The 20265-nt window shown below is 41.6% G+C and overlaps 1 protein-coding gene across 1 annotated transcript in view; it reads left to right on the top strand.

Annotated features, from left to right (window-relative positions):
- The first annotated feature begins 5931 nt into the window (after nucleotides 1-5931).
- The window catches only part of Caprin1 (cell cycle associated protein 1), a 34155-nt gene continuing 19821 nt past the window's right edge, over nucleotides 5932-20265 (top strand). The window contains exons 1-4 of the mRNA XM_005064846.4: nucleotides 5932-6095; nucleotides 6604-6813; nucleotides 19623-19685; nucleotides 19791-19877. Coding sequence (XP_005064903.1) covers nucleotides 6604-6813; nucleotides 19623-19685; nucleotides 19791-19877 — 360 coding nt within the window. The 5' untranslated portion in view covers nucleotides 5932-6095. The remainder of the gene's footprint in view (nucleotides 6096-6603; nucleotides 6814-19622; nucleotides 19686-19790; nucleotides 19878-20265) is intronic.

Raw genomic sequence — 20265 nt, 5'->3', positions numbered from 1 at the left:
AGACATGTGGGGTATGCAGTTTTTCTGAGGAGGTGACCTTTCCTCAGTGTGGTAGAAAGTGTAGTTTTGAAGACTTCCATCACCAGGCCACCTGACTCTACGTTTTTAAGTTCAAGGGAGAAGCTAAGGGGAGAGTGAAAAGCCTGGTAAATAAGTGCTGGTGAGGTGAGTGTATGGCTTTGCTATCAGATAGAGGGGACCAGCCTGACAGGAATAGATAAAGCCATGGGGGCTGGGTGGTGGGTGGCATGTTGTCAGTTCAATGCCTTATGCTATCAAACCTTGGAGCAGACCCCCTGGCCAGGGCAGACACAGCTAGTTCTGAGTGGAGATGATCCTTTGTCTTACAAACTGTGTAATGTAAGAGAAAACTGGAATTCAATTTTGAACAAACCATTAAAGAATAAATGTATTTGGGGCTCAATTGGAAGCCCCAGCAGTACATTAACTAGGACTGATGGCAAATGCCTAGAATTCTAGCACTTGGGAGTTGGAGGAAGGGTCAAGAGTTCAGGTCAGGGGTGGAGAGAAGACTCAGTGTTTCAGGGACCATACTGCCTTTTCAGAAGACTTGAGTTCTAGTCCCAACACTATCACTGGACTGCTCTAAAATATCTAACTCCAGCTCCAAGGTATGTGATGCCCTTTTCTAGTCTCTGTTGGTACCTACACTCACATGCATGTACCTACACACATACACATAATTAAAAATACAACCCTTACCAAAAGCCTCAATATTATCATTGGCTACATAGTGAGTTTGAGGCCAGCCCAGGCTACTTAGATCCTGTCTCACAAACAAAAACAACAGTATTTGGGAAAATTAAAAAACAAAAAACAAACCCTATTCTGAACACACTGCATCTTTCTCTACAAAATACAAGATTCTACATCTAGGAATAACATCACAACTAAGAAAGGGTGTACAAGCTGGGTGGTGGTGGCACACATTTTCAGTCCCAGCACTTGGGAGGCAGAAGCAGGTGAATCTCTGTGAGTTCGAGGCCAGTCTGGTCTACAAAGCTACACAGAGAAACCCTGTCTCGAAAAACATAAATAAAAAATAAAAATAAATAATAAAGATATAAGAAAATAGATATTGAAAATAATACTATAGTGACAGTATGGATCAACTGTTGTAACCAGTATCAAATTGATGTATGACTATGGAGGAAATATTTATTGACAAAATATTTTTGGCAGGAATGATATTTCTTCTGAAAACACAGAGCTAAAAAGGCAGAGCTTAGGTTAAATGGTAGCTCGTGGACCATAATTAAATTGCTGAATTAATAGAAAGGGGGTATTAGGAAAAATAGAGAAATACTTCCGATTGGGATTAAAATGATTGAGAACAATTGAGAGTTTAAGAGCCTTATTTGTACATGCAATGAGGCCATACTTTCACCAGTTTCTCACTGTCAAGCTGAAGCAATGATGTACTTGATGAAATCTTTTTCTCTACACATGAACTTGGCATCACCCAGAATTTGGTTGGCTGGGGCAGGAAGATTGCCATGAGTTTACAGCCAACCTGGGATATATAGTGAGTTCAAGGCTAGCCTAGGCTACATAGTGAGGCTGTGTGTGTGTGTGTGTGTGAAATAACCAACTAAAGAGGGGAAAGACATTAGTCAGTAGCTGGACTAATTTTGCTAAAACTATATAAGTACTTTTGTTATTCAATGTCACTGTGGAAACATCAGAAAGCTGTGGTCTCAGGGATACTCATCTCTTGATTCTTACTTGAAGTTGAGTAGTGTTTCATGCAACTCTAGCATATGTTGCATGTCTGGAGACTTTGACTACTACAGCTAGGCATGGTGATGTGTGCTTGTAATCCCATCACTCAGGATGCTTTGATAGGAGCATGAGTTCAAACTGGTCTGAGCTGCATAGTGAGATCCTGTCTTTTTTAAGATTTTATTTATTATATATACAATGTTCTGCACCTATGCTTGCACACCAGAAGAGGGCACCAGATCTCATTATAGATGGTTGTGAGCCATCATGTGGTTGCTGGGAATTAAACTCAGGACCTCTGGAAGAGCAGTCAATACTCTTAACCACTGATCCCCCACCCCCACCCCACCCCCCTCCCCTTGTATAGCATAGTAATCAAAAGATTCTCTGGCACTCTGGTATGAGCAGAGCCCTCAGTTGAACTGTGTTATGTAAAAGATAGGGACTTGAAGACTTCCATTACAGAAGTGTCTTTTAGATTTGACAGTTTTTGGAGGGACTGTGTGTGTGTATATGTGGGCATGTACATTCCACCATAAGCATGTGAAGGTCACAAATCAACTTGCTGGACTCCATTTTCTCTATCATGTGGTTCTTGGGGAACCAAACTCAGGTTGTCAGGCTTAGGGCAAGTGCTTTTTCTCACTGACCCACCTTGCTGGACTGTATTTTAGATGTTGCACACTCTGTGTTAGTGACTTAACTCTGATTTGCTCTGGCATGAAAGTCACCACAGGAACATGATAAATAAAAGGACCCAGAGACTGATATCGGGTTTTAGACTTCAAGCTGAAGAAAAGCAAAGTGGCAGGCCACTAGCTCTTACCACTACCTCAGACTGAATGGGCTGATCCTGCTGCTTCTCAGCATGGCTGGAGAATGAAGCCTGATACTCTTTGCTCCTGTCTTATATACCTCTCATGAGTCCTGGGATTAAAGGTTTGAGCTATAATTCTCTTATAGACTGATTCAATCTTGTGTAGATCTGGGTGGCCTTAGACTTACAGAGATCCATCTACCTCTTAATCCTGAGTCCTAGGATTAAAGGTGTGTACCACCACCTCCTAGCTTCTGGCTGCTAGGACTAAAGGTTTGTGCCTGGCTTCTATGACTTGTGGCTGACTTTGCTTTCTGAAACCTCAGGTAAAACTTTAATAAATCATAAAATATATCACTACAAGAAAATACATGGATGGGTGCAGATGTGTTCTTTATAAAAACAGATCTTGGAGATGACTTAATGTGTTATCTCTGCCCCACCAGCCTCCTCCCAAATAACATGGAGACTTATGAAAGCTCAACCTATAGCTTAGGCTTGTTCCTACTAGCTCCTATAAAATTCATATTTTTAGTATCTATATTCTGCCACATGATTTGTAGCTCTTATTCTGTGTGTCTGATTTGTTCCAAGTCAGGCTGGTTTCTCTGCCTCTCTTCTTCCCAGAGTCCTCCCTGTGCCTTAAGTTCTGCCTATACCTCCTGTCTGGCTATTGGCTATTCAGCTCTTTAAGCCAATCAGAAGGTGTCTTGGCAAATACACAGCTTCACAGTGTACAAAAAGATTGCTCCATAACATTAAAGAGTAGGAGCATTTATTTTACAAGCCAAGAGACCAGAGTTTGAATCGCAAGCACCCATGTAAAAAGTTGAGCATGGATGTTTGTCAGGAAGATCTTGACTTTGTTTTCTGGCCATCCAGCCTTGCCAAAACAAAAACCGAGTTTCTCTTACAGTGAGAGATACTGTCATAAGGTAATAAGGCCAAGAATAGGAAAGACTGTTATTGCTCTGCCTCTACATGCTTGGGCACAGGTCACCTGTACATACATGCATGCATCACATACATAATACCTAAAACCATAAAGAATAAAAATTAAGGAGGGCCACTTGCTTTGAACCATGCTCCATTGCCCACCAAGCCGTCTTGCTGGCCCTGGTATTCACTCTTTGGTATCCATCAGAGTTATCCACAGAGGATGTTAAAACACATTGCTGGGCTCTCTGTTACAGGTTTCTGATCCTGTCTATGGAGAGTTTGTCTACCGGAATATTTAATGTCTGATCCCAAATACATTGGTTAAGTATTGCAGAATACATTTTTCAAAACTCTTCAAAATTCTGAAGATTTTGTTAAAATGAAGGCTAATTCAAGACATTGGTTAGTCTGAATATGCTTAGAGTTACAAGTAACTAAGGATCATAATCCTCTCTAGGCACTAGAAATTTTTTAATCACAGTGCTAAATACAGCTTATTTAAGTCTAATCATACCTGACATACAACTGGTTAGCAAATATTATGGTTCTAATGTTACAATGTGAAATGAATCCAATTCTTGTCACCCCCTAATTGGGACATTTACTGTTTGTCCCTGTTTTTGGCTCCCTGGTCTCTTGGCCTTTTTATTTTTATTTTGAGAAAGGGTTTCTCTGTAGTGTTGGAGGCTGGTCCTGGTACTTGATTTGTACACCAGGCTGGCCTTGAACTCACCGAGCTCTGCCTCTGCCTCTGCTTCCTGAGTGTGGGATTAAAAGGCATGCACTACCACCACCAAGTGATTTAAAACACAATTGATGATGAAACTAACATTCTCCACCTCACTCAGCAAATACAGGCCCCTTCTGTCTGTATTTCCTACTCCTTGCTTTAGCTACTGTGGAATCCATTTTTTCTTGACAGGATCTCATTAGGCAGCTCTTGCTCAATGTGTAGACTAGGCTAGTTTTGAACTCTTCAGTGCCGGTATTAAAGGCAGGGGTGCCCATGGCAGTTTCCTCTTAGTTCTTGGTAAATGTTGCCTTTACTGCAAAGATCCTCCTCTAAGCCTTCCTTTAGTCTTAGTAAGGCTTTCACTGGCCACCACCTTTTTGCTTCCTTTACTTTCCTGTTATTTGCACACCATCCCCTACAAACTCCGTAAATTTTTTTTCACCATTTCTAGCACTGAAGAGTTCCTAGTAAGCCATCATTTGCCCAATAAATAGTTAAATCACAGATTACAGACTTTATTGATAACTGGAATATCTCAAGGCCACGGTTGCTCTTGTTTCTCCAGGAAACAACATCACATCTCAGGATGTACTGGTGCCAGCCAGTATTATTCATTTTAATTCTCAGGGAACAGTGACTTTTGTAGAATCCTCTTCTAAATCTTTTCGTGGAATTAAAACTGTCATTGACTGTTGTCACACAACACTATGCTGAATTTTCCACGGATCCTATTCCTTTCAGCACATTTTTCTAGAGCACACATTTTCTACTAATTGTTCACCCCCACTTTGCCCACCCCTCACCCTGCCTGTTATAATTCTCTTGTAGAAAAGTTCCTAACCCATCTAGCATCGTCTTTGAAGTTTTGGGTAAAATCTAAAAACAAAGGGGGAAAAGCTGAGAAATTCATGATAGGCTTCTTTTTTTTTTTTTTTTTTTTGAGACAGGATTTCTCTGTATTGTTTTGGAGGCTATCCTGAAACTCACTCTGTAGACCAGGCTGGCCTCGAACTCAAGAGATCCGCCTGCCTCTGCCTCCGAGTGCTGGGATTAAAGGCATGCGCTGCCAACGAGCAGCTGCCCTGGGTCTTGTTATTTATCTCAGGGTAGGTGAAGACAGTTTTTAACATGACCTGGGGAATTTCAGGACATCAAAAAGTCATCTAAGGATGTTCATTCTCCACGGACTGATTCTACAGAGAATGCCTAGGTTACTGGATGACTGTTATGTGGCCAGTTGTCTTTTTTCAGACCTTTTAGGGTTTGCTCGCTGTGCATATAGGAGGAATCCTAGAAGCTGGGGTTGCACCACCCACCCCACTTACCCCTTACTTTCAGGAACCTTTGCCTCCCCCAACCCCCACTGCCCCCAAATAAGGGCTCTACAAGGGGCAGTCTCCGGCTCCGGAGTCAGCCTCTTGACACCTTTTGTCCCAGTATGGATGTCAAGTGATTTTCCTCGAAGGACCCCGGCTTAGATTTCACTCAAAAACTCAAGGCACTGCTGTAGTGGCCTCTGCGGAGGTACTGTGAAGATATGCAGAGTGGCAGGAACCCATCGTAGAGGTTCCGGCCAGGCGGGGACGCGGCCCGGCGATCTTTCCAGACAGGCGTTCACAACGGGCAGCCCCAGCGGCTTAAAGGCCCCTGCTCCCTACTGCTCCCCCCCCCCCCCCCGTCAGAGCGCTGCCTGGCTAAGTCCCTCCCGCGCCGGCTCTTGTCCCACTAGGCGCAGCTCGGTGCAGCGGGGACAGGGCCAAGCGGTCTGCGCCCACGGAGCGCACGCCTCTGCTCGCAACGCAGCGCCACCCTTGCCCCCGTCGGCTGCCCACTCCAGACGTCCAGCGGCTCCGCGTGCGCACGGTGAGCGCCATCCCGGACCGAGGCGCCGAAGGGGAAGAAGGCCGCTGCGCCCGCCCGAGTGTCCTTTTTACCTTCGGAGCGGCCCCAGCGGCTCGCTCAAGCCCTCCCCACCCCCACCCCGGTCACTCCCAGTGCCCTTCTCCACCCCTGGCCCTGACCTCTGTCCCTCTCGTTCTCGCAAGGCAACGGGTGCCGCCCGACCCGATGGGGACCGTTGCCCTGGCGGTTGGCGGCGGCCGTGCCGGGCCCCGCCCCCGGCGCGAGCTCGGTGCCCCGGGGCGGGCGGGAAGGGGGGAGGGGCGGGCGTCCGGGCGCCCGGCTGGCGGGTCGCGCGCGTGCCCGCGGGCCCCTTCCTGCCGGCGGCGCGCGCCTCCCCCTCCCCCACCACGCGCGCAGCCTCCCGCCCGCCCGCTGCGCGTTTTGTCCCGCGTCTCTCCCCGTCCGTCTCCTGACTCGCTGCTCTTGTCCTTCCCTCCCGCTTTTTTTCTCCTCTCTTCTCGGTCTAAAGATGCCCTCGGCCACCAGCCACAGCGGAAGCGGCAGCAAGTCGTCGGGACCACCGCCGCCGTCCGGTACCTCCGGGAGCGAGGCGGCGGCCGGGGCAGCAGCGCCGGCTTCTCAGCATCCGGCAACCGGCACCGGCGCGGTTCAGACCGAGGCCATGAAGCAGATTCTCGGGGTGATCGACAAGAAACTTCGGAACCTGGAGAAGAAAAAGGTGCGAGGATGTAGCGGAGAGGGGGGGGCTCATGGCTCCAGCCCCACGCCTGCCTCCGCGGTGGACGGAGCGTCGTGCCCAGAAAACGGGCGCCTCGGGGAGGTGCCTGTCACCTGACCCGAGCGCGGCGCTGCCTCTAGGCCTCGGTTACTCCCATCACGCTGTCGGGCCTTATCTCCCGGTAACGGGCTACCTAGGCGGTGGGGCCCCTGGCCGGAACGCCCTCCGGACCCGAGGCCGGACGTGCGACGGAGGCCATGGGGAGGAAGCAGCGTGCCTGGTCGGCTAGTTGCCTCGTGGAGTCGAGAGGCTCATGCCCTGTAGCAGTAGCCTTTGCGGCTCACCACGGCCCGAGGCCGGTGGCATGGCTCTGTGTTCCCAGGGAGAGCTGTGAGTCTGGTCCCGAGCCGGGCTTCCAGCCCCGTTAGGCCCTCTCCGAGAGTGGTTGCGCTTGGGTACCCTGCCCCCTTCGGTGGGCTCGCTACGCTTCCCCCTTTGTTTCGATTGTCTGGGTGCTCCGAACCTCACGCCCAGCCTAGTCACGAGGGGGGTTTTTTTTTTTTTGAAGCGACTTTTTATTTTCTGCTGCTGCAGCATTCTAAAGGGGCAGGGGGCATCTTCGATTGGGAGCCTTCGGGGGGTGGACCTAGACTAGACTGGAGACTGCCTCTGGTCTCTGGGCACATGGAGTGTCTAACATGGCGGCGGCTGCGGGAGAGGGAAGCGCTGTACAGGAGCTGCATTGTGAGCACAAAGCGAAAGCAGAGGGGGAGGGCAGAGACCAAGCAGCCGCCCCGCCTAGCCTCCCCCCTCAAAATAATCGAGCCACACCCACTCTGGTTTTGGCTTTAATATTTAGCCATTCTGGGCCACACGGTGAGATTACTTAAGTCTTAAGTCGGCCTTTTGTCTTAGGACAGGCTACCAACGCAGTTTAGATGAAGGGTCTCTGTAGAAGTGAATCTCTACCTTAAGAAAAGTAGTGGAAAGGGACAAACAGATGGGTAGATAATTACACCTGGAACTATTATGCTAACTTGCCCTTTTACCGGAAGGAAAATGTAACTTTGACAACTTATGCATGCCAGTTTTTAGGACATTTCCAATTTTGAAAAATTCCTATGAAAATTTTTATTTAGTCAGTCGCAGGATAGGATTGAGAGGAATATTGGCTAAAATCTGAGCTGTAGGAAGTTGGAAAAAACAGGATATTTTGAGTCTTGATGTTAATAGCTTATCTACTGACGTTCCTAGTTTTGTTGAGTTTGAAACATTCTCCTTTGCTACTCTTCTGTCTCAGTGCTGAAGATTTTTACTGTTTTTTTTTTTTTTTTTTTTTTTTTTGGTTTTTTAAGACAGGGTTTCTCTGTGGCTTTGGAGGCTGTCCTGGAACTCACTTGGTAATCCAGGCTGGTCTCGAACTCACAGAGATCCGCCTGCCTCTGCCTCCCGAGTGCTGGGATTAAAGGCGTGCGCCACCAACGCCCGGCAGATTTTTACTGTTTTAGAAAATGTAATTTCCCAGACTTTGGAATTGAGAATACACATTAATTTGAGATCAAGCTTTTTTGATAATTAATTTGATACGCAAGTACTTTCTTAGTAATTGGAGAAATGTATTAAAATAGTGAAAGCATCATAAACTAGATTCAAATACGGAATTGCATGCCAGTAGTTAATTGCTGTGTGAGTTTTTGCCACCCTGTGTGAAATTGAGTCTAACTTGTTACCTTTAAATTTTCCTAGTGCATTAAACAATACTATTGGTTGATGCTTCAAATGCTTTAATTTTTGGAATTTCTGGGTTTTTTTAGTATAGGAACCAACATGAGTTTTAATGATGTAATACTGTAAATATAGATGTTAACTGTAAAATCTTTAAATATGTTAATTAAAAAACAATGCTTAGTAGCAGCCATTGTATTTGTGAGGTGCTTTTGGGTATTTCATACAGAAATCTAGGTTATAAGCCCAATGGGAACTTGCCACTAATGATTGGCCACTTGTTTTTAGTTGTAAACATTTGAGTTCTTTCCCCCTAATTTAGGTGAGAGTAGTGTTGCTATCACCTGGGTGGTGGTGGCGGTGCATGCATTTAATCCCAGCACTCAGGAAGCAGAGGCAGGAGGATCTCTGAGACCAGCCCCAGTCTATAGAGAGTTCCAGGACAGCCAGGGTACACAGCGAAACCCTGTCTTAAAAAGAGAATACTGTCTTAGGATGATGTAGCAAACATCAAAATTACATAAAAATGTTTTGTATCAGTTTTCTTCTGTTCTCAGTTTTGGTTGCTAAATAATCAGTGAAAAGATTATAACCATAGGTTAAGCTGCTCACTAGACTGTTGATGTGGCTTAAAGCTACATTTACTTTTGGAGAGATGCTCAAGGCATTTGATTTTTGTACTAATGTAAGCACATCTTGTTTTATTGGATGATTTGTCCTGTGAGAGGTTTTCAATAGGACTGAACTTTTCTTTTTTTGAGACAGGGCTTCTCTTTGTAGCCTTGGCTGTCCTGGAACTCACTATGTATGTAGATCAGGCTTACCTCACAGAGATCCATCCTGACTTGCTTGGTAGGACTGAGCATTTGACATTTGTAATGTAACTATGAATCAGTTTTAATACTTCTTTAGAACTAATGCAATAACCATCTTTTTTAAATTTAGCAACTTATACTTGTTTCTTGTTCATACTGCATCTTCTATCCAGTGAGAATGCAGGAAGGCTTACCATTGGTGGAATATAATTCAGTCTAATAAAAATGGCATGGTCGTTTTTGAAGTTTGGACAAATAATAAAATGTGTATCAGTGTTGAACAAACAAATACAACTATAATATAGAGATAACAAGGTAAATGTAAAAACCTTACTTAGAAATTTGAAACAGTACAAATAATACTGAGTTGAGGGACTTATTACTAGTTTGCTTTCATTACAGAACTGGGCCTTAGGCTATTTATTGGGAAACAGCATCTGAATTTTAAGAGATACTCATTTGATAATCAGTTTTGATATAAAGGATTTTTTATTTTTTCTGTTCTTCAGTCCTGGCTGGCCTCAAACTCACCGAGATCCACCTGCCTCTGCCTCCCCAGTGCTGGGATTAAAGGTGTGCAGCACCACTCCCTGGTGTGAAGGATGTTTTTAAAAGGCTGCACTTAAGCCGGGCGTTGGTGGCGTACGCCTTTAATCCCAGCACTTGGGAGGCAGAGGCAGGCGGATCTCTGTCAGTTCTAGGCCAGCCTGGTCTACAAGAGCTAGTTCCAGGACAGCCTCCAAAGCCACAGAGAAACCCTGTTTCGAAAAACCAAAAAAAAAAAAAAAAAAAGGCTGCATTTAAAAATGACTGGCAACTCTGCTAGGTGAAAGGTTAGGCAGTGTTCTTTTGTTTTAAAAAAAAGTTTAGCTGAAACAAAAACAAAGCCTAATCCTAGCACTCAGGAGACAGAGACAGGTGCATCTCTGTTCAAGGCCAGCCTGGGTTGCAAATCTAGTTAGTTCCTGGACAGGCTCCAAGGCTACAGAGAAACCCTGTGTGGGTGAACCAATAAAGAAAAAAGAAAAATAAAAAAGCAAAAAGCTTAACTGGTTTGTAACCCAAAATGCTAGGGCAAGGTATAATTTTACATCATTCTCCAAAGTAGTGTTCCTCAACCTATGAGTCACAACGAGTGTGTGTGTGTGTGTGTGTGTGTGTGTGTGTGTGTGTGTGTGTGTGGTTGTTGAATAACCCTTTTATGGGTAGCTCAAGACCCTTGGAAAACACAAATATGTTACAATTCATAACAGCAAATTTACAGTTTTGTTTATTTGTTTGTTTTTTTGAGACAGGGTTTCTCTGTATTGTTTTGGAGGCTATCGGTCCAGCCCAGCCTCGAACTCACAGAGATCCGCCTGCCTCTGCCTCCTGAGTGCTGGGATTAAAGGCGTGCACCACCAACACCCGGCCTAAAATTACAGTTTTAAAGTGGGAGCAAAAATAGTTTTATGGGCCGGGTGTTGGTAGTGCAGGCTTTAATCCCAGCACTCGGAAGGCAGAGGCAGGCATATCTCTTGTGAGTTAAAGGCCAGCCTGGACTACAGATCGAGTTCCAGAACAGCCTCCAAAACAATAAATACAGAGATACCCTATTTGGAAAAACAAAACAAAACAAAAAAATAGTTTTATGGTTTGGGCTACTGTATACTTTTTTTTTAAACATTTCAGACTTCTGGTGAGTTAGCTTCATTGGTTTCCAGATCTATCCATCTGCAACGCAGAGGCTAAAGTTACTTGGTTTTGTGTTCTTGTCTCAGGAAAGAGCTATAAGTCTTAATTTGAGAGCAAGTTGGGTGGTTTTTTTTTGTTTTGTTTTGTTTTGGTTTTTTTGGGTTTTTTTTGGTAATGGGGTCTCTCTGTAACTCTGATTGTCCTGGAATTTGCCGTTTACATCAGGCTGGCCTGGAGCTCAGAGATCCACCTGTCCCTGCTTCCTGAGTGCTGGGATTAAAGTAATGTGCCACAACACAAGGTTACATTGTTTTGAATTCACCTTGCCAAGGAAGAAAATTATGATGTGTGATTGGTTCTCAGCTCTCTCTTGTGCCCCACCCATGGTGTATATTATTTAAAAAAATTAAGTTGTGAATTTCTTTTCTTGGGTGAGAATAGAATCATGAATGTTGTAATGGTAGATTACTTGGCCAAGTATTTTGCTTCAGGATACTTTTATGAGTAAGGATACATTTTATGTTATATACAGACTAAGAATATAATTTGTGGAGATGGGACCAGCCTAGTCTACATAGTGAGCTCCAGGATAGCCAGAGTTGCATATGAGACCCTGTCTTGAAGGGGTGAAAAAATGTGATTTGTTAAAACTTTAAGTGAACAATTACTAAATTTATATTTAGGGCTAGGTTAAGATATCAGTGTCTCATCTTTTCAGAAAATTAGTAAAATATTCAGTTGGTAGAAATAATTTTTTGTCATGACTAATTGACTTTAGTTTTATTACCAGGTTGTTATAAAAACCTTAAACTTTTTTAGAACTTAAAGCCACCTTAGAATCTAGTCCAATTCATTCTTTTAGGAAAGCAAATAGAAATGCTTCTATAAAATGTTCTAGATCTGGCCCAGCGGTGGTGGCGCACGCCTTTAATCCCAGCACTCGGGAGGCAGAGGCAGGCGGATCTCTGTGAGTTCGAGGCAGGGCTGGACCTATAGCCTCCGAAACAATACAGAGAAACCCTGTCTTGTAAAAACCAAAAAAAAAAAAAAAACCAAAAAAAATGTTATAGGTCTGAAGGGGTGGTTTAATATTCTTAGGGATAGTCAGAATTTGTAATAACATTCAAGCTAAGTGTTAGTTATCCTGCAGAATTAAATAAACCCTTTTGCTTCAAATTCTTTGAAATATTTAAAGTTATTTTATGTTGTATGAATGCTTGCCTGAATGTATTTAAATGTACCATGCTTGTATAGTGCCTACCGAGGACTAGAATTACAGATGAATGTGATCTACCATGTGGTTGGTGGTTGGGAAGGAGTTGAACCACCTCTTCAATGACTGACTCCCTTCCCCCTTTTGAGACAGTGTAGCCTTGGCTGTTCTGGAACTTGCTGTGTAGACTATGAACTTTCTATGTAGACTAGGCCAGCTATCCTCAAGAGAGACCTGCCTCACCTCCCCAGTGTTGAGATTAAAGGTGTGTATCACTGAGTGGGCTGTCTGTCTGTGTCTTTGTATTTGTATGTTGTCTTTGACAGTTTCCGAGGCCAATATGGATTGTGTTGAGATTGTTTTTTCTATTTAATGTTTATGCTTTAGTGTATTTATGTGGATGTGAGTTGCTTTGTGGATGCCTGGGAACCAAATTTGGGTCCTGCAAGAGTAGGAAGCTTTCTTAACTGCTGAGCCTTTTCTCTAGTCCCTAGTTTCTGTTCTAAAGGCCAACATGCAGCTGGGTGTAGAGTAGCATATACCTTTAATCCCAGCACTTTTGAGGCAGAGATAGGTAGAGAGCTCTGAGTTCAAGACCAGCTTGGTCTACATAGTGAGCTCTAGAACAGTCAGGACTACATAGGTCTTGTCTCAAAAAAAAAAAAAAAGCCCCAAAGATGAAAGGTCTAGTATGCAAGAAAATAACTTTTCTTTGTTGTTAGACCTTTATTAAGGTTGCATTGCTGAGTTTTGTAAATTGTCCATGTAACTGGGTGCTGAACATGGCAATGTCAGGTATTGGGACATTATTGTAATATATCAAACTTAAATTTTTAATTGAGTTTGTTTGTGTGTCTTCACATACCACAGTGTGCTCGTGGAGGTCACAGAAGTCTTCTGGAGCTTTGTTTTCTTTCCCTGTGTGGATCCTGTGAATGGAACTCGGGTCATCAGGCTTGGTGGCATGTGCCTTTACTGACTCGGCCATTTTGCCAAATCTGCAACTGATTTAATATGGTTAGGGCTGGCCTCAAATTTACAGTTTAGAAGGATGACCTTGAACTCTTGCTCTTCCTGTTGCCTCTGCTTTTCAAGTGCTAGGGCTACAGACAGGTATGTGTGTATCACATGCCCAGTTGAAATTAAGCTCTTAAAAACTTTTAAGCATTCTTTATATTGGTAGGCACAGGTATATGTATTTATTTGCCAGTCTCAATCTTGAAATGTTGTAAGCCAGGAACATTTGAGGAGTAGATAGGACAACATTTCATCTCAGTTCTTAATTCCAAGCTCTTGGGCGCTTTAGCAATTGATGTCAGTCCTCCAATACACGAGGGGCATGCAGTTGATGAGTGAGAGGAGTAACAGAAATAAATTTCAGACCAAAGTTATCTGGTCTTGCTTCTTCCCACCAGCTATGCCAGTGCTCTTACTAGAACGTATAGAAAATTATGGGCGAAAGAGACTCCTGGGTAGAGTTAAATTCATACTTCAGGGTAGGAGAATTAGATTAGGGTTAAGAGCACTGGCTACTCTTCCAGAGAACCTGGATTCAATTCCCAGCACCCACATTGGCTGCAGATCACAACTGTAACTCCAGTTCCAGGGTCTTTGACACTTATATAGATATACCTTCGGGCAAAACAATGAATATAAAATAGTTTTTTAAAAATTCATAAAACTTTTATGAATTTACTAATGTGATTGATTGTTGATCAGACTGCTAAAAAAGTCTGTTTCCTTTAGCTTTGTTACTTGTTATTGCCATAGTTTTTTACCTTAAGAGGGTGGGTATGTGTGTGTGTGTGTGTGTGTGTGTGTGTGTGTGTGTGTGTGTGTGTGTGTGTGTGTGTGTGGTTGTGTGGTTTTTCGAGACAGGTTTTCTTATGTGTAGCTTTGGAACCTGTCCTGGAACTCTGTAGACCAGGCTGGCCTCGAACTCAGAGGCCAGCCTGCCTCTGCCTCTGCCTCTGCCTCTCAAGTGGTAGGATTAAAGGCTTCACCACCACTGCCTGGCTACCTTAAAGTTTTTTAAAGTTGGTGGTTGTCTTGTTGGAGGTAAAGATAGATTATTAGCAAGCCATTCTGCTATTCCTCCCTTATATATAATATGTGCTAAATACGACTGTTTTGCACTTTGACTAAATCATTACCTAGAAATATTTGTATTATCAACAAAACCCTTAAAATAGAAGGGAAAAATCCTTTAGACTAAATTAATCCATGAATGGAAAACACTTATGTACTTGAATTGATCTTTCTTTAATTTGAGCTTGAATTTTTATTTTCAGGTGGGCAGAATTGATGAGTTGATAAGTAGATCAATCAGAAAATTCTGATAGTGTAAGCAGGATTTTGCCAATAGTTCTAGTGTGGAGGTCAAAGGTAATTTTTGACATTAGAACCATTGTGAATTATTAGACAATGCATTCCTTGTAGGTTATTTATTTATTTATTTTTCCAAGACCATTCCTCTGTGTAACTTTTGGATCCTTTCCTGGAACTCTTAAAGATCAGGCTGGCCTTGAACTCACAGAGATTGACCTGCCTCTGCCTCCCGAGTGCTGGGATTAAAGGCATGTGCGGCCACCTCCTGACCTCCTTGTAGTATTCTTATTCCAACATAGAAATTAAATTTGCCACTTGGTGATAGTGTGTGCCCAGCACATGGGTTGATCTCTGACTTTGAGGCCAGCTTGCTAATGCGTTCTTCAGTTGTATAGATGCATCTTTTTGGGTATCTTTGTTAAACAAAGCAACAAATAGTTCTAAGCTTTAAAAAAAACCAGTAAAACAATAACAAAGAACATACACCTGTGATTGTTATTTTTTTCAACTTTTGACTTTTAGGTGGTATACTGAGGATTGAGGATGGAATTCAGGGCCTTTGACACACTAGGCAAAAGTACACTAAGCTGCAGTGTGCTTCATCTCTAGCCCCAGGCTTCAGATTTTGTAAACTTGTGATCACAGTAGTAGATGGTGTTGGAACTCTGACAGTACATTTTCTTTTTCTTACCAGGGTTAGTTGCTTCCATTTCTGCATGGACAGTGAGTAAGGTTTTGCAGTTTGAAATAAAACTTCTGCATATTAACCTGTTTGAAGAAAAATAGAGTGAGATTAGATAGTGCCTAATTAATACCAAGAAATACCTTCTTCTTACACTCTTAATACTTTTTTGTTTAGGGCAGACTAATGCTACACGAACAGGCCTTCAGCATTTGAAGAGAACTGTTACAGATCTTCTGAGTTGTACGTGTTTTCTCCACTATTCTCTGAAAAACTGACCATTTTGCTGCTTTTATGAAATTTACCAGCTACTAATTCTCAGTGGAGAGTGACTATAGGAACTAGCTGCCCATTGCTTAGAGACAGTCAGCAGTGGCACTTTTCTAGGTGATAAGTGGGGAATGGAGGTGTTAGTAACTTGAAAGGAAGAGAAAGCTTTACCTTTCTGTGTGTGGATTGATGGGTTTTTAAAGTGTTACTGGATTTATTTGGCTTGGGAACATTAAATATAGCTAGGTGCTATTTTTATTTTAGGCTTCACATTAATCTGTCTCAGGCCTAGGGTCTCATTCATTAAGAACAGGAGTTACCTGGTTTTCCCTGGGTAGCATGGTTTTTCAGATGTTGTCTTTTCCTGGGACTAGTTACAACTGAGCAATTTCAATATTTTTGGAGTTTCACATCTGGATTTCTTTGAAAATACATAATTAAACCATTTTTATCTGGGGTGGCTCAGCATTTAAGAGCATGTGTTGCTCTTGCAGAGGAACTGTTTTTGATTTCCAGTGTACACATGGTGGCTTACTACTTACTATTTGTAATTCCTGTTCTACCAGTTGCCAGTGATCTGAGTCCCTCTTCTGACCTCACTATGCACCAGGTATGCATGTGATGCACATACATACATGCATACAAACACTCACATGAGTAAGAAAAAGTAGGTTAAAAAAAGATGGTTTCTTTGGTGTGAGTTGTTGGCTATAATAGTAAAGTTTGGGAGTACATCTGTCACAGATGCCAACCTTGCTGTACTGATTTCAAAAGCGTATGTCAGTAAAGAGGCTTTGAAGATGATACAGAACTCTGAAAGGATGGAAGCTTAAGATATACTGCTGCTTATTATAATTTGTTGGAACAAAGATGCAACAGTATAGTCAGAGGCAGAAATGAAATGTACTGACAGGAATTCAGTGAATTTAAAAGATGGGATGTTGAAGTACTCATGATTTTCCTGGTATTTATTATGGATATCTGTCTTTTAGTTTATTGTCAGGTGAAATATGATTGATAACAGTGCCTCACTGATAAGGCTAGCTTATCTAACTGATAGCTAAGTTAGAATTGCACCTAGTACTGCTGGCTCTTGAAAGAACAAAGAAATGAGTTAGAATAGGACTTAGACAGAATAGGACTTAGTACGGTTATTTCTGTAACATGGCCGAAGTCTTTGACCTTTGAATGCAGTCATACTTCTATTACATGGCTTCTCTTAAAAGATTTATTTTGAGAAATGCCTTGGTTTTTATCTTTCTCATACGGTACTATAAGTGAAAAACTTTAATACATTTTAGGGTATGTAGTAGTTGGAAGATAAACCCTTAACTTGAGTTTCACAATTGGTATTTCAAGACAGATTATTGTTAATTGATATTGTGGTAGGCTTTTTAATGAAAATATCTTTTTATGCAGGGAAGAAGACTTAACCCCATTTGCTTAGGATGAGTAGTTAGTTGACTAGTTGTTTTTTTACCACTCTGCTAGATGGACATGTTCTGAAAGTAGAGAACACATCTGTCTCCTGCCTTTTATCTTTGCCCCCCTTTTTTATTTTATGTTTGACCTGTTAGTAGTCCTTCTAAATTTATTAACTTACTTATAATTTCACATTTGAAATTTGGACCCCCAATTGGATAAATTTGAATTGGAAGTAAAAAACACAAGCGAAAGCTCTTAAGATAGTGTCATTTGTCTCTAGTCTGTGTAAAGATGCGGGCAGTGAAGTAATTGCATCACTTTCCTTCACTAAACGCTACTTTACAGTAGTTAACTTTACTAGCATGGCAAGCTATTTTTATTTTGTAAAATAGCAGTAGACTGTTGGCTTTCTGTCTAGTACAAGTTTTTGAATCCATTGCTGAATTAAATCATAACTTTTTAATTTCTGGCTTTAGTTTATGACCAGTGTTTAACTGAAGCACTACTTTCCAGTATAAGGTGTTAATTCAGTGTGAGTAAGCTTCCTGTGGTTATGATAAAATACCTGAAATAAAAAGCAACTTAAAGGAAGGCTCAGTTTTACTGTTTTCATCTGGATTCAGAAACACGGCATGGAACAAAGCTGCTTATCATGGTAGTTGGGAAGCAGAAAAGAGGAAGGTATTAGGGACCAGACAGGATCCATTTTGTAGTTTCTACCACCTCCTAATATTTATTACCTGTCAGGTTGTAAACCTTTCAATAGATTAATTCATTGGTGAGGGTTAATTAATACTCATCTGGTCACTTGCAAAAGATCATTCCTGCGTTGGGACTGGGGTGTGTCCCTTTGGGGGTAGTTTCAGATGCAAATTTTAACAAGTATTCAGATCATGGATGGATTTTTTTTTTCCTTATGCAGTAGTTGCTGAGTTAGATTATAAGTTGGTCTAGAAACCAAACCAAGTTTTCTAAACTGTTTATAGTTGAACCTTTAGGCAATTTGTTTCTATAAATTAAAATTTCTGGCCTCTACCAGACTTAATATTACAAGGGAATTCCTGTGTTTGAGCTATGAGTCTCAGACTTAGCTATGCATAGAATCACAGAGGGCATGATAAAATGCAGATTGCTGAACCCCAGTATGTAGGGTGGTGCTAAGATTTTGCTTTTCTAAAAGTTTCCCTGGCTGATGTTGCGGATTTGAAGCCTAATCACTTATAACAGCAGTCTTTGCTTTGTAAAGATTTGGTTGTATGTAATAGTGAACAGAGTTCCTTTCTAGCTCATCTTGCCATTGTGATAAACTTTTGTCTCTTAGCAGTGATTCTGTATTATATGTGCTGATAAAATAACTAGTCCTTGTGGATATGCTAATATCTAAATGTTGAAAATGTTACAGTTACAGACTAACCCATGTAATGCTAAGAAGAAACTGACACCGTGGCTTCATTTGTTTTTCTTTTTTTGATTTGGTAATTTGAGTAGTTTGTGATCAGAGAACTGTGGTCTGCCTTTTGAAAACCTGATGAAAGATTCTTGAGATTGTTGTATGGCTTATGCACCCTCTTCCTTCACAGTGAATACATTTTTTGTTCTTGTTGTAGCATCCTTTTCTTTAAAAATGTTGGCTCTCAAGTTGATAGGGTTTTGGCAATTCCCAGCACCCACATGGAGGCATACAACTTTCTAAACTTCAGTTCTCAGGGATTGATGCTCTCCATTGACCTTTGAGTACTGCACAGACACACAGACAATACACTCATACATAAAATACAAGTAAAAATGAAAAAACGTATAACAGAAAAAGAAGAAAATCTTATCAAGGAACTGTATGTGTTTATACTTACTTGAAATATTTTTCCTTTTAGATTTCTCTTTATTTTTTATCCTCTAGTTCTCAACAGTAGTGATTGACTTTCTGACACTTTCATTGTCTGAATCTTTTGTGAGGGGAGTCTTAAGTGTTAAAAGCCTGGGAAACCTTTTAAGTTTTGTTTTTTGTTTGCAAGACGGTCGTAGAACTCACTGTGTAGATCAGGATGGCCCAGGCTCAGGTTATCAGCCTGCTTCCCAATTGCTAGGATTAGAGGCTTGTGAGACACTATGCCTGGTTAAGTTTTCATCTTTACAAAAATAGAAAATTTCAAGCTACAGTGTGTTGAAACCCTATTCAATTTCATAGAAACAGCAAAGTGGTTACAGTGTATGGAATGCAAGCAAAATGGTAGCTTCATGTTATTTAAGGTAAAATAGAAGAAACACACTTGTGAATTCATTCAGGAAAATAGACTTTATGTCATCTATTTACATGAATGCATGAAGGATGAAAGGATAGACAGAAGCACAGGAATTTAGCTTATATGTCCAGTATGTACTATATTGTGACCCCCACTCATGTCTGGCTTAATAATGGCATCTGGTTTTTTTTAGTACCAAAATAAGCAGTATTTTGTTGGCATACATACTAGTATTTGATGTCTGTGATTTAGCACTGGTCAATATTTAAATTTATTTCTTACTTTACTGTTAAACTTTAGCTAGATGAATGTAGTAAATTGGAGTATGTCTGAAAATTAAAGGCAAAATTTGAAGTAGACTGAATATTTATTAGGTTTTTTTCTTCATTTTGGCACGGTTAAAGCTGATAAATTTTGCTTTTTTTTCTTTTATGTAGGGTAAACTTGATGATTACCAGGAACGAATGAACAAAGGGGAAAGGCTTAATCAAGATCAGCTGGTAAAGATGTTAATCTCTTACTTAATAAAGGCTCTGTGCTCATTATTTTCAAAGAAAATTTGTAGATGTGTTTTTAGTAAAAATACATTGTTTTTGTTGTTTTAGGATGCTGTGTCTAAGTACCAGGAAGTCACAAATAATTTGGAATTTGCAAAGGAATTACAGAGGAGTTTTATGGCATTAAGTCAAGATGTAAGTAAAACACAATGTGTGAAATACTAAAAATGAAGTTAGTGGAATCTTCATTCATTGTTTGGGCTCTCTCTCTCTCCCTAATTTCACCAGTGTTCTTAAAGGATGTGACAGACTGATACATATTTACTTCTCTTAATCAACGCTTGATCTAACGGAAGGGCAAGTTTATCCTGTTAATAGGACAAAAGTCCTTGGTAGTAGAGTAAAAATTAAATACAAAGTCAGATAAATTTTGGAGACTATAAAGAACAACATTTTGAATGAATGATAGCTTGAGGAAAGGCTAATAATATGGGAGTATTTGGGGCATGAAACTTAAGAAAAAAGTATAGAACTTAAATCATTCAGTGAAGTAACTCAGGCTCAGCATGTTCTTTCTCATGTG

The sequence above is a fragment of the Mesocricetus auratus genome, unplaced genomic scaffold (genome assembly GCF_017639785.1).
Source record: "Mesocricetus auratus isolate SY011 unplaced genomic scaffold, BCM_Maur_2.0 Super-Scaffold_100004, whole genome shotgun sequence".
Classification (NCBI taxonomy): domain Eukaryota; kingdom Metazoa; phylum Chordata; class Mammalia; order Rodentia; family Cricetidae; genus Mesocricetus; species Mesocricetus auratus.
Note: the sequence above shows the minus strand (reverse complement) of the source record. Positions and strands in the feature narration are given on the sequence as shown.